We start from the raw sequence: 13,332 nt of genomic DNA on the forward strand, positions 1-13,332 counted from the left end.
GAAAAGCCAAAGATCTTTTTCAGGAGTGATATGTTACGAGTTGGCCCCCTTGAATAGCCCCCTGAGTGCTCCATTGAGTACATCCAGTGCGCCCTGCGCCATTACGCACAGCGATCAGTGAAAGCAGACGGAGAGCCTCTGATGACAATCTCACGTGCTCAAACAAATCTATCAGGATTGCTCCACTAGTTTGCATATGAATGTTACATTGCATGTTGCATGTGAATGCTTTCTCTGCCTAAAGCACTATTTAACATATCAATGGACAACAAAACGCATAGACCATTTTGTATATATTGTTCAAAATGTGCATTTGTGTTTATTGTTTGAACCTTTTTGTTGTACAGTCTTTCACACAAGAACTCAAATTACCTTTATAAAGTGTCAAAACAGTTGTTTATTATAGTTTGCTGTGTGTTTTGAATAAATGTGTGTGGAAAATTATTTTTCGCTTTACTTTTTTCTTTCATATTTTTGATTGTAAACCTTTATTACACTTATAAAACACAACAAAAGCATATCTATTCTGAAAGCACAGATTGTCCTGAAAAAAAAGAGATATAAAACTTGATTGTGGGATGCAGGGAGAGCTGTTAACAGCAATAATAAAACATTTATGCCAGGCGAGTGAACGGTCCAAAAAATGCCCTCAGACCCCAGAGGGTTAAGCATATTTTCAATTCGCTACTTCAAATTTCAGGAAACCCGCCTAGTGTCAAGGTCCAAAAAGCTCACTCATCGTCCGCTTATTCCAATTAAGGGTCGGGGGGTGGCTGGAGTTGATTTTAGTAGTCACAGGGCGTGAGGCAGGGTACACCCTGTCCAGACACCAGTCTGTCCAAACTTTTAATTCAATTTCAGACTAGTCTTTGTCAAGTATGCACCAATGCCAAGTTTTTCCACATCCACCACACCACAAAACTGCACAGGGTCCTGGATTGCAACCACCCACTCAGACAACTGATCCACCCCCAGCTGGTGAAAGTAGCCATCTCTCTGCATGCAGGATCGGAGCCAGACAAATGTGCCACATGGATAAAAAGGCCCCATGCAAGTGATCCCCCTCGTTGTTACTTTCCTCAAGTAACGCTTGTTTTATACAAAGTCATACCACCAATACCCAAGGTTCCTCCAAAAAAAACCCTAGTACCAAAGACAACCAGTTTTTGTCTTTGGTCACTGATTAACATTTGACTCTCACAACAATACAGCAAGACAGGAAGCACTAGTATCTGAAAGACCTTCGTTCTCCTGCAAAGACAATGGCTTCAACAAACACCTCTGTCCAGCCGTCTGTCAATCTCAAAGGAGGAGGACCCAGAGCCATGTATGTCACTGCTGAGATAAGTGAATGTCTCTAACAAGTTCAACACTTTTAACACATACAGATGCACGTCTGAGACCATGGTAAAAGCTGAGTCCCGTACTCTTTTTATTGAGCTTCATTGATGCACTAGTTGCACATGTGTGGAGCCACGGCATGATGAGGTAGGGTGGCCAATTCCTTTTCTCAGCACCTTATACCTTCCCCAACTATTATTCAGGAATCCATTTTACTTCTGGGTATCTGAAGGTATCAGGTATCAGTGGTGGCCAAGTGGTTAGTGCACTTGGTTTCAGTATGGAAGGTTCCTGGTTCAAACCCCACCCCTGCCACATTTCTCCATATAATGTGGAGTTATGTGAGGAAGAACATACGGTGTAAAACCTGTGCCAATTCAACATGCAGATCCACCTTGAATTTGCTGTGGCGACCCCGAGTGCAAACAAGGGAGCAGCAGAAGGGACTTACTATCAGGTATCAGTCCCAGCTGGAAGCTGAACCAGTGACCTCGTACATAGAAGGCTAGTGCTAACCACTGAGCCATTACACCTGGACTCTACGATGTCACTGAAAGCCTCGATCTTAGTCTCGATCCAGGAATATCACAAACCCAGAGGCTCAGATTCCTTACTCAGCTTCTCAAGTGCTGCAATCACAGTATCCATTGACTGCGCAAAGATCACAGCATTGTCTCCAAAGTCAAGGTCAGTTCAGCTTTCCTTAAAAACAAAAGCACCTTTCCAAAACTCTACCCAACACCCAGTCCATGCAAGCATTGAACAGTGTAGGAGCCAGAACACACCCCTAAGGAAAGCTCAAGACTCTGCTTCCACGCTGTACAGTACCTGTGTACAGGCTGGCTGCTATGATACCCAGTGATGACTTGCAGATCCCACAAATTCTCAGACAGCAGTGTGATCAACTGAATGAAACACTTTGCAAAAATGAACATAAGCTACAAAGAAGTTTGCATTCAGTGAGTACTCACAGTGTTGGTGAATGGCTGACATCAGGGTTGTGATCCTAGACTGTTGTGGTTACTGAGCAGCAAGTAACTGAGACTGAATCCTGTTAAGAATGATCCTTGTAAGCACCTTCCCTGGCACAGAGAGCAGCGTGATACCCCCTGGAATTACTGCAATCCAGGCAATCACCCTTTCTTGTTTTTCTTGCAGTCTGTAAAGATGATACCTGCCTCCCAGACTAACACAAAGATCATTTGTAATGCTAGGAAAACAGCACCACTTCCCACCTGGAGGACTTCACCTCCAGTATTGCAGATCCTCTGAGCTTTCCCTGCCATCAGCTGTTCCACTCCCTTTGTGATCTCACAGGTCAGACTCACTGACTGATTGCCGAAGTACGGTTCCTTGGTTTGTAGTTTAAATAAATAACATAAAAATATAAGCTAAATGATGATAATAATAATAATAATAAAAACCCTCCATTTGTGAAGATTAAAATATCTAGCAGGACAATGTTGTAGTCCAGCAGGTGATGGAATTAAGGCTGCATTTCATTATTTTCTGTATTTAAACCTCATAATTAACAGTTTAATGACTTGCTTTGGAAAAGCATGTACCCCGTAAAATGCAGGAAGTGATAAAATGCATGACTTAAGAGTCCATCCCTCCTGTTTAACTCAATTAACTCAGAAACAATAAATGCTATTATCTTGTACCTCACCAAATTAACAACACATAAAATCACAACAAAGTCTTTTACATCTGGTGAACTTTGATGCACCAGAACAACTAAGAAAACAACTACTTCACTTTGCCTGTGTAATATTCCATAGACTTGTCTGCCCCCTGCTGGATGCACGGATTAGCAGCAGGTGTGGCTGCCATCAGACCGCTCCTGCACAATAAGCTTATAAATCAGAGACAAACTGTTATTTTCTGACTGATTAATGGTGATTGTTCTGAAACTCCAATAACAAGATCATAGTGTCATACGAGCCAGCAGAACAAAATAGAAGCATGTGAGCTGCTTGAGTGATGAGGTGAATGAGTGAGGTATGGACTGGCATCCCATCTGTTTTTTTTTGTTTTTTTTGGGGGGGGATCCACAGACTCCCGCTTCATGCCACTGAAACTGGAGATAAGCACCGGCCCGATGGGCTTTGACTTTAAAAGCGTCCTGAGAGCTGTGACACTTGACAGCTGATGGCTAAGTGGGCGTGGTCAGGAGTGGACTGTGGGCGTGTGCACATTGCATAATCTCTCTATAAACCTTCAAACTGAATAGTGCCTTCAATGTGTTTTATCCGAAGTCTGATCTGCATCATCATGACCTTCTAATAGGCTGCGATGTTGAACTGGGCTGAGAAAACTGAAAGCTTCACACCTGTGTGACGTGTTTCTGCTCCTCTGAATCAACAGAAAACTGCTTCAACACTAAAGTTCATTCTTGTGTACCATCAGTGAGGCAGAGGGCTGTGCTCAAAAAAATAAATCTGACCGCACCACACAGCTGAAGCAGCGTTCTGTCAGTGCAATAATGCGCGCTAAGTAATTTGATCTTTGAGGCACTTTTTTTTTTTAAAATCATCCCCCAGTTTTGCGTTTGTGAAGCTCAAAGAAACATTAACGTTTATGTTTGCAAATGTGCCACAATCAATAAAAAGGCATAGTCAGATCTAGATTCACTGCCAACATCAGAATACACCACAACAACTCCAGGCTTCTCTCGCCGGCGAACAGCCGTGTTTTTGGAGCCATTGCCTGGTTACAGGATAGAAAAAATAAGTGCAGAGAAAATTTCAAGTCAGTAGAGCGTTCACTGCTGTTTGGGGACGTGAGACAGACGTTTCATTATGGCAGGCACAGAACGAAACAGCTCCATTCAGCTTATGAAGCCAAGATGCTGGGACGCAATGACACACATTCTGATTGGACAGAAATGAAAGATTGACAGGCTAACAACAGAGTGTGGGGAATGTTGTTGTCCAGAGTCTTTGTCATGTAGATACCAACAAAGAAATGTTTGGTACCAGCAGGAAAAAAAAAAAAATCTGAGTCCACTAGGAGAGCCCTGGACTTGTTGCCAGGTCCAGAGGGCCGAGTCTATCCTACTCCTTGTCCTTTACTCCTCCTCCTTGTTGCCTTTTGGCATTGGCTAGGTTGTGTTGGCTGAGACGGCACCTTGGACAGACAGCAGGTGGGTGAAGGAAGAAATAGGTCTTCATACAGACTCTTCGGTGGATAACAGCAGCGGGTTGATGTACTCAAATCCCTCAAACTCTGACTGGTCTATTCTCTTGATGACGTCCCTGAACAGGGAAAGAAAGAAAAAACAAAAAGTGGTCATGGCAGAAAGACTCAAAGGCCTTCACAGACCTGTCACACCTTGACGATTTTGCAGCGTATGCCAACTTATGAAAAATGTGGTGAATATGCTGGCTACATCGACTAGGTTATGCAGCTGTCACACCATGACAATTTAGCCAGCGTATGCCAACAACATCCTTTTCTATCGAGTGGTCTGGGTCACCACCAGCAGAACCTTTTTTTTGGTAGGCAGAGCATGAAAATGTTGACATGCATGTCATCGAGCGCACGTATGTTGTCACACAGCCTCACACCTCCACACGGAAGACAAACAGAATAATGTAACTTTTTTTTAAATTTTAGTTTATTTTAGTCTTGGTGGCTCATGGGATTTATTATCGCATGCAGAATACTGAAGAATCACCTGATGGCTGTGGTAAATGCTGATGTGAATGAATGAGGTGCTGTGACTCTTTCAACTTATGGTTCAGGCGCCGGCCAAATGCTACGTTTCTTCAGCCAGGACAAGGAAGTAAAATATTTTCAGGTGTCGGTTTTCCAAAAAAAAAAAAAAATCTAAGATTTTAGTGCCTGCCTGTTACATGTGCAATTGTATTCACACTGCCATGAATACTGCCATCTACTGGCCAGTAGATGGCAGTATTCATGGCAGTATGAACAGCATTTGCTGCCACACATTCACTCAAAGTGCTGAATCCACTTAACCAGATTCTCAGTTTTCAGATTGCCTTTGTTCTTTTTTGTTTGTTTTGTTTTTTACAAATGAAAAAATACAGATTTATTTGTAAAACCCACCACATGTTTCAGTAAATTGTGTGTTATTCGGACCAACCAACCACTCATGTCAGGAAACTAACCATAATGCATTGTGGCATGTGTGTCTAAAAGCTAAAACCTTCAAAATTAGTGCATTACTTTAAAACTAAAACATATAGCTGATATTTTCACTTTGTAAAACGACAGACGTGACATTAATTTCAATAACTTGTCCGGAATTAGTTTGTTTAAAATAAGTCAAAACTTTCTGCCTGTGCGTGACTTGTGTGATATGCGGCGGCTGTATGGTGTAAAGAGGAATTATCTTTTCCCCCCTCCCTCATCCTTTCACTCTTCTCTTTCCTTTCTTTATGGTCACCAGGTCTCTTTTGCTGAAAGAAGGCTGATCTGAGAAAGAAGCGCTGACTCGTTGTGTCAGTAGCTGCTAGTGTACTGAAGTCAATAATGAAAGTTCTCGGTTTAAGCTTTTATCTGTAACTTCTGCTAAATTTCTTAGGAGTTTTATTCATTTAGCTTTATAAAAGTTAACTTTTCAGTTAGCGGATTAAGGGTTATCGAAGCTAACTTTTTGGTTAGCTGTACCCACCACTGTACAAAACCTAGCCATATTATACATACACCAGTGCATTCAGCATATTTTTCATACGTCGGCATGCACATGCTAAATTGTCATGGTATGACAGGGCCATAGAGTTCACTGTTTCACAACCTGAGGCCATGTGTCCATATTGTTTTTTTTATGGTGGAAAAACACTGTGTGAGCGCCCACAAACACTGCATCAGTGCTTTTAGTGGGAAGAAAAAAGTGACCTTTGTGGGTTTTGTTTCTTTGACAACAATAAGCAGCTCAGGACTATCTTATAAAGTACAGTGATTAAAAAGTACTCACCCTAAGCAAGAATCGAGCATCTGTCCAATCTGCTATCACAAATGAGGTTAGGGTTTTTTTTGGTCTCTATGTGATAGATTTTGAGTGACAAATCAGCCCAAAAAAGAAAAAAAAAAAAAATCTAAAAATGCACCGCAGTGATAGCATGGCATATTTCAGAAAAATTCAAGGATTTTCAACTTAAAAGCACTCTGAGCTGGTGCACAAAAAAAGTGTTTTACCCTGAAAAAAAATGGTGGGTGTCACATTTTTTTCTGGAGGAGGCTGCATGAAATCGCATACACTCCATTCTAATTTACAGCAACTGAAAATGAAAGAAAAAAAAAAAAACTGTGAAACAACAAAATGCTATATGGACCCTAATCCTAACCCTTAGTCACATTAAAACATTGCTGGACATCAGACCTCGAACCACACTTACATCATGTTTTGCTGGACTGTAAAATTGCACTGTTCTTACATCTTCAACAAATATTACTAAGGTCTTTCAGCAGGTCACCACAGTGGATTCGATACGGATCTGCACATTGATTTGGCACAGGTTTTACACCAGATGCCCTGGAGAATGAGCGCTGGTAATCTTGAACCAGGGACCTTCTTTTTGTGAAGCAAGTGCCCCGACCACTTGCTGAAGCGTCAGCGTCCACTTTTGTTGTTTGTTCAGTAACGTTTTGGGGGAAGCAGTATGTTCACTGGATCAATGAAGAATAAATGTCACTTCTGCCTTCGCTAGCTTACCAGAGAAACTCACGGCAGAGTTTATATCACCCAGTTTTGGTTCTTTTCTTTTTTGTGATGTTGAATGTTGAATATGTTAGCGCGTCTTGTTCTGTGGTGTGTCCCATATAGTCCAAAAACAGGTGGTTTTGTGTTTCATTACGGAGCGCAGCACACAAAAGGAAAACAAATGTGCAGCTATGACACATTAAAAACTACATTTTACCTCTTCAGTTCCTTGTACAAGGGCACACACTGTTTAGTGACGTGCAAGTCCAACACACTGGACGTTATGCATCAACGCGACACGTGCTTTTGGTGATAGCCATTTCAAAGCTAATAGCAGCACTTACAGGCTAGGCTGCTCATCTCATCTCATCTTCAACCAATTATCGGGGATCGGGTTGCGGGCCAACAGCTCTAGCAGGGGACCCCAGACTTCCCTTTCCCAGGCCACATTGACCACCTCTGACTGGGGGATCCCGAGGCATTCCCAGGCCAGTGTGGAGATATAATCTCTACACCTAGTCCTGGGTCTTCCCCGGGGTCTCCTCCCAGATGGACATGCCTGGAACACCTAGGCTGCTGCTAACAATGCTAAAAGCGAATATAACTCCATTTGTAAAATGTGAACTTATCCTTTAAGTTTATCTGATTACCATTTCAATTATTATGTGACTTTTAAAACCAAGTGGCTGTAAAAGTGATTATTTACAGTTTTGTACAAAATAATCGCAGTGTGTTTAAAAAAATAAATAAAATGTATCTACTAATATTTTTGTGAAAAGCCTAATATTCATTTTTCTTCACTTTAAAATAGAATAGAACAGAATAGAACAGAATAGTCTTTATTGTCATTGTACGGGGGGTGTTACAATGAAATTGGGGGTGTTCCTGCAGAGCTACTGTACATGACAAAAAATGATGCATTTAAAGGGACAAAGAGAACAAGATCACAAGAGATAAAGCAAGAAGAAAAACAGCACAAGGGAAAAAAAGTAGGCAACAGTACTACAACCCCAATTCCAATTAAGTTGGGACATTGTGTAATATGTCAATAAAAACAGAATATAATGATACACAAATCCTTTCAACCTATATTCAATTGAATACACCACAAAGACAAGATATTTAATGTTCAAACTGCTAAACTTGAATATTTTTGTGCAAATATTTGCTAATTTTGAAATGGATGCCTGCAACACATTTCAAAAAAGCTGGGACAGTGGCAACAAAAGACTGGGAAAGTTGATGAATGCTCAAAGAACACCTAATTGGAAACAGGTGAAACAGAGTGTCACAAGTGAGTGTAAAAGAAGCATTCCCAAAAGGCTCAGCAGTTCACAAGCAAAGATGGGGTGAGGATCACCACTTTGTGAACAACTGCGTGAAAAAATAGTCCAACAGTTTAAGAACAATGTTGCAAGGAATTTAGGGATTCCATCATCTACAGTCCATAATATAATCAGAAGATTCAGAGAATCGGGAGAACTTTCTACACGTAAGCGGCAAGGCCGAAAATCAACACTGAAAGCCTGTGATCTTCGATCCCTCAGGCGGCACTGCATTAAAAACCGACATCATTGTGTAAAGGATCTTACCGCGTGGGCTCAGGAACACTTCAAAAAACCATTGTCAGTTAACACAATTCGTCACTACATCTACAAGTGCAAGTTAAAACTCTACCATGCAAAGTAAAAGCCATACATCAACAACATCCAGAAATGCTGCTGCCTTCTCTCGGCCCGAGCACATTTGAAATGGACAGACGCAAAGTGGAAAAGTGTGCTGTGGTCTGATGAGTCCACATTTCAAATTGCTTTTGGAAATCATGGAAGTCATGTCCCCTAGACAAAAGAGGAAAAGACCATCCAGATTGTTACCAGCGCAAAGTTCAAAAGCCAGCATCTGTGATGGTATGGGAGTGTGTTAGCACCCATGGCTTGAGCAACTTACACATCTGTGATGGCACCATCAATGCTGAAAGGTACATCCAAGTTTTGGAGCAACACATGCTGCCATCCAAGCAACGTCTTTTTCAGGGACATCCCTGTTTATTTCAGCAAGACAATATCAAGCCACATTCTGCATGTTACAACAGCGTGGCTTTGTAGAAAAAGAGTGCAGGTACTAGACTGGCCTGCCTGCAGTTCAGACCTGTCGCCCATTGAATATGTGTGGCACATTAAGAAGTGCAAAATACGACAACTGACTCTCCGGACTGTTGAACAACTGAAGTCATACATTAAGCAAGAATGGGAAAGAATTCGACTGACAAACCTTCAACAATTAGTGTCCTCAGTTCCCAAACACTTATTGAGTGTTAGATGGAAAGGTGATGTAACACAGTGGTAAACATACCACTGAGGCAAATAAGTATTTGATCCACTGACTATTTTGAACGTTTTCTCACCTACAAAGAATGGAGAGGTCTGTAAGTTTTATCGTAGGTACACTTTAACTGTGACAGACAGAATCTTAAAAAAAACTCCAGAAAATCACATTGCATGATTTTTAAATAATTAATTTGCATTTTATTGCATCAAATAAGTATTTGGTATAATAGAAAAACAGACCTTAATATTTGGTACAGAAACCTTTGTTTGCAGTTCCAGAGGTCAGACTGTAGTTCTTGACCACGTTTTCACACTGCAGCAGGGATTCTGGTCCACTCCTCCATACAGATCTTCTCCAGATCTTTCAGGTTTGGAGTTTCAGCTCCCTCCAAAGATTTTCTATTAGGTTCAGGTCTGGAGACTGGCCAGGCCACTCCAGGATCTTGAAATGTATCTTATGGAGCCACTCCTTAGTTGTCATGGCTGTGTGTTTGGGTTCATTGTCATGCTGAAGACCCAGCCATGACCCATCTTCAATGCTCTTACTGAGGGAAGGAGGTTGTTTGACAAAATTTCACGATACATGACCCCATCCATCCTGCCTTCAAAACGGTGCAGTCGCACTGTCCCCTTTGCAGAAAAGCAACCCCAAAAATGATGTTTCCACCCCATGCCTCACGGATGGGACGGTGTTCGCAGGGTTGTTCTCATCCTCCAAACACAGCGAGTGGAGTTGATATTTTGGTCTCATCTGACAACATGACCTTCTCCCATGCCTCCTCTGGATCATCCAGATGGTCACTGATGAGCTTCAAATAGGCCTGTACATGTGGTGGCTTGAGCAGGGGGACCTTGCTGCCCTGCAGGATTTTAAACCATGATGGTGTTGTGTGTTACTAATGTAATCTTTGTAACTGTGGTTCCAGCTCTCTTCAGGTCATTGACCAGGTCCTCCCATGTGGTTCTGGGCTTTCTTAGAATCATCCTTACCCCACGAGGTGAGATCTTGCATGAAGCCCCAGGCTGAGGAAGATTGACAGACATCTTCTGTTTCTTCCATTTTCTAATAATTACTCCAACAGTTGTTGCCTTCTCACCAAGCTGCTTGCCTGTTGTCCTGTAGCCCATCCCAGCATTGTGCAGGTCTACAGTTTTGTCCCTGTTGTCCTTAGACAGCTCTTTGGTCTTGGCCATGGTGGATAGGTTGGAGTGTGATTGAGTGTCTGGACAGGTAACGAGTTCAAGCAGGTGCAATTAATACAGGTAAAGAGTGCAAAATAGGACTTCTTTAAGAAAAACTAACAGGTCTGTGAGAGACAGAATTCTTGCTGGTTGGTAGGTGATCAAATACTTATTTCATGCAATAAAATGCAAATTAATTATTTAAAAATCATACAATGTGATTTTCTGATTATTTTTTTAGATTCTGTCTCTCACAGCTGAAGTGTACAGACGATAAAAATGACAGACCTCTCCATTCTTTGTAGGTGGGAAAACCTGCAAAACTGACAGTCAATCAAAGACTTATTTGCCTCACTGTACCACTGCCCCAGCTTTTTTGAAATGTGTTGCAGGCATCCATTTCAAAATGACCAAATATTTGTGTCATTTTTGTGTGTGTGTGTGTGTGTGTGTGTGTGTGTGTGTGTGTGTGTGTGTGTGTGTGTGTGTGTGTGTGTGTGTGTGTGTGTGTGTGTGTGTGTGTGTGTGTGTGTGTGTGTGTGTGTGTGTGTGTGTTTGCAGTACATATGGCCCAGGGGAAGAACCTGTTTGTCAGCCTACTGGTATGGGACTTTGTTGACCTGTAGCATCTCCCGGAGGGCAACAGATCAAATCGGGGGTAGGCAGGGTGTGAGCGGTCTCCTGTGATGGCCTTGGTTCCCCTACGACAGCAGGATGTGGCAATGCTTTCCAGGCTGAGCAGAGGGCCACTGATGATCTTTACAGCAGTGTTAATGACCCTCTGCACTGACTTTCTGTCCTTGGCTGTGGAGCCTGCGTACCACACACCCAGGTAGTATGACAGTACGCTCTCCGCTAAGGAGTGATAGAAGGCCTCCAGCAGCTTCGTGGCCAGGTTGTTCTTCCTGAGGACACATAGGAAGTGCAGCTGCTGTTGAGCCTTCTTAACCAAAGCCCTGATGTTGACAGTCCAGGAGTGGTCTGCGGAGTTGTGGGTGCCCAGAAACCTGATGGTGGTGACAATTTCCACCCGTTCTCCATTTATAAAGGGGAAGGGGTGGTCCTGTCTGTTCTTCCTGAAGTCCATGATGAGTTCTTTTGTCTTGTGAACATTCAGGGTCAGGTTGTTCTCTGAGCACCAGAGCGACAGTTTCTCCACCGCAGCCCTGTACACTTTCTCATCCCTGTCGCAGATGAGTCCAACCACTGTGGTATCATCTCCATATTTTATAATGCGGTTGGTTGGATGGGTTGGAGAGGAGTCATAGGTGTACAGTGCATACAGTAGAGGGCTAAGAACACAGCCTTGAAGGGAACCAGTGCTGAGTGTTACTTTCTGTAAAGTAACAACTTTGATCAATTTTTTTTCATGTTTTGATTTGGAATAGAATGTGCAGTGTTCCCAATGCATTTGCTTGTATGAAAATTCCCCAAATTTGTGCCTCCAGACAATCCTGTCTCGGAGGTCTACAGACAATTCCTTTGACTTCATGATTGGTTTGTGCTCTGACATACACGGTCAACTGTGGGACCTTATATGTAGACAGGTGTGTACCTTTCCAATTCGTGTTCAATCAACTGAATTTGCCCCAGGTGGACTCCAAACTGTAGAAACATCTCAAGGATGATCAGTGGAAACAGGATGCACCTTCACCAAAATTGAAGTGCTGTGAATACTTTCCGGATACACCGTAAGAGGTCCTCCTCTAGCTTTTGGATACATTCGTTTGTAAAGATTCAAACTGCGTGTTATATCACCCAGGATTTGGCTTCATTCAGTTGTCTTTATATTGTGCACAAACAAGTCTGCAGTTGTATGTCAACAGGAAATCACGTAAAAGTTTGTCTTGAAGCAGAAAAGTCCTTTTTAACTAACTTAGCATCATGTTTCAGCAGCTTTGTGGTTCATTTGCCTCTGAAAGAATCCTTATAAAATGGAATCTATCAGTAATGACTTAAAGTAAGACAAAGAGCATGTGCACGAGTCAGCAAGGGTACTCTGGCGCTATCTGCATCATTACAGGCAGAATCACAACATTGCACAACTCCATAACTGGTGCGCTCAGAGTCGACGGGTAAAAATAAATGTGCTCTCCTAGCAACACTGCTGGCTGCTTCTCCTGCAGCAACAGGCTGTTTACTTTTGTGTGCGTGCACATGCATGTGCATGTGGTGATGGTGAGACGAGGAGCTGAAGCCCACAAAGGGGGCCTCTTGCTGGGAAAGGGCGAGAGTTTTTCTCCCTTAAGACGCTATGTGGAGAGCTTTGAAGTTAAAACAATAGGTGCATTGAATGGATTCCCCGGGTGGACCAGGTGGGTGGGGGTCTCACTTCAGGGGCCGGGGCTGTGTTGAACAGGTTGCAGAACCCACCCACATAGATGATAAGGACCAATGAATGAAATGCTCCAGTCTCTTTCTCTCCGTTTGCAGACTAGAATACTGATGAAGCAAATATTTTTTCCCGCGTCTGATCTCGTGAAGAACTCTCACTGTTGGATCAGGTCAACACCCGGTGAAACAATCAGATTTAAAGAAATGCTGTTTCTCTCCTTTCTCAGGTTCTGTGCTGGGAAAGAAGAGCGGCAGAAAGAAACGACCACAAAAAGGGACACACAAAAGAGAGGAGAGGAGGTTTGGGAGTGGACCAGAACAAACATCAATGTTGCCTTTTTTCCAGGCAGGAGTGATTTAAAAGCATTACCACATGCACAGCGGAGAGAGTGAGGCGCGAGAGCAGGGGAGCAACGAGGACAAAACCAAAACAAGTTCACAGTGTACACTTCAAGTCTTCAGCGAAAAAAAAAAAGGGAC

At 42.6% G+C, this 13,332-nt stretch overlaps 1 protein-coding gene across 3 annotated transcripts in view; it reads right to left on the reverse strand.

Moving 5' to 3' along the window:
- Positions 1-3,974: 3,974 nt before the first annotated feature.
- Positions 3,975-13,332, reverse strand: part of prkcz (protein kinase C, zeta) — a 595,716-nt gene continuing 586,358 nt past the window's right edge. For all 3 annotated transcript variants that reach the window (XM_034171897.1, XM_034171896.1, XM_034171898.1), the window contains one exon: positions 3,975-4,598. In XM_034171897.1, the coding sequence (XP_034027788.1) occupies positions 4,511-4,598 (88 nt within the window). In that variant the 3' untranslated portion in view covers positions 3,975-4,510. The remainder of the gene's footprint in view (positions 4,599-13,332) is intronic.

This window comes from Thalassophryne amazonica, chromosome 6 (assembly GCF_902500255.1).
Source record: "Thalassophryne amazonica chromosome 6, fThaAma1.1, whole genome shotgun sequence".
Classification (NCBI taxonomy): Eukaryota; Metazoa; Chordata; class Actinopteri; order Batrachoidiformes; family Batrachoididae; genus Thalassophryne; species Thalassophryne amazonica.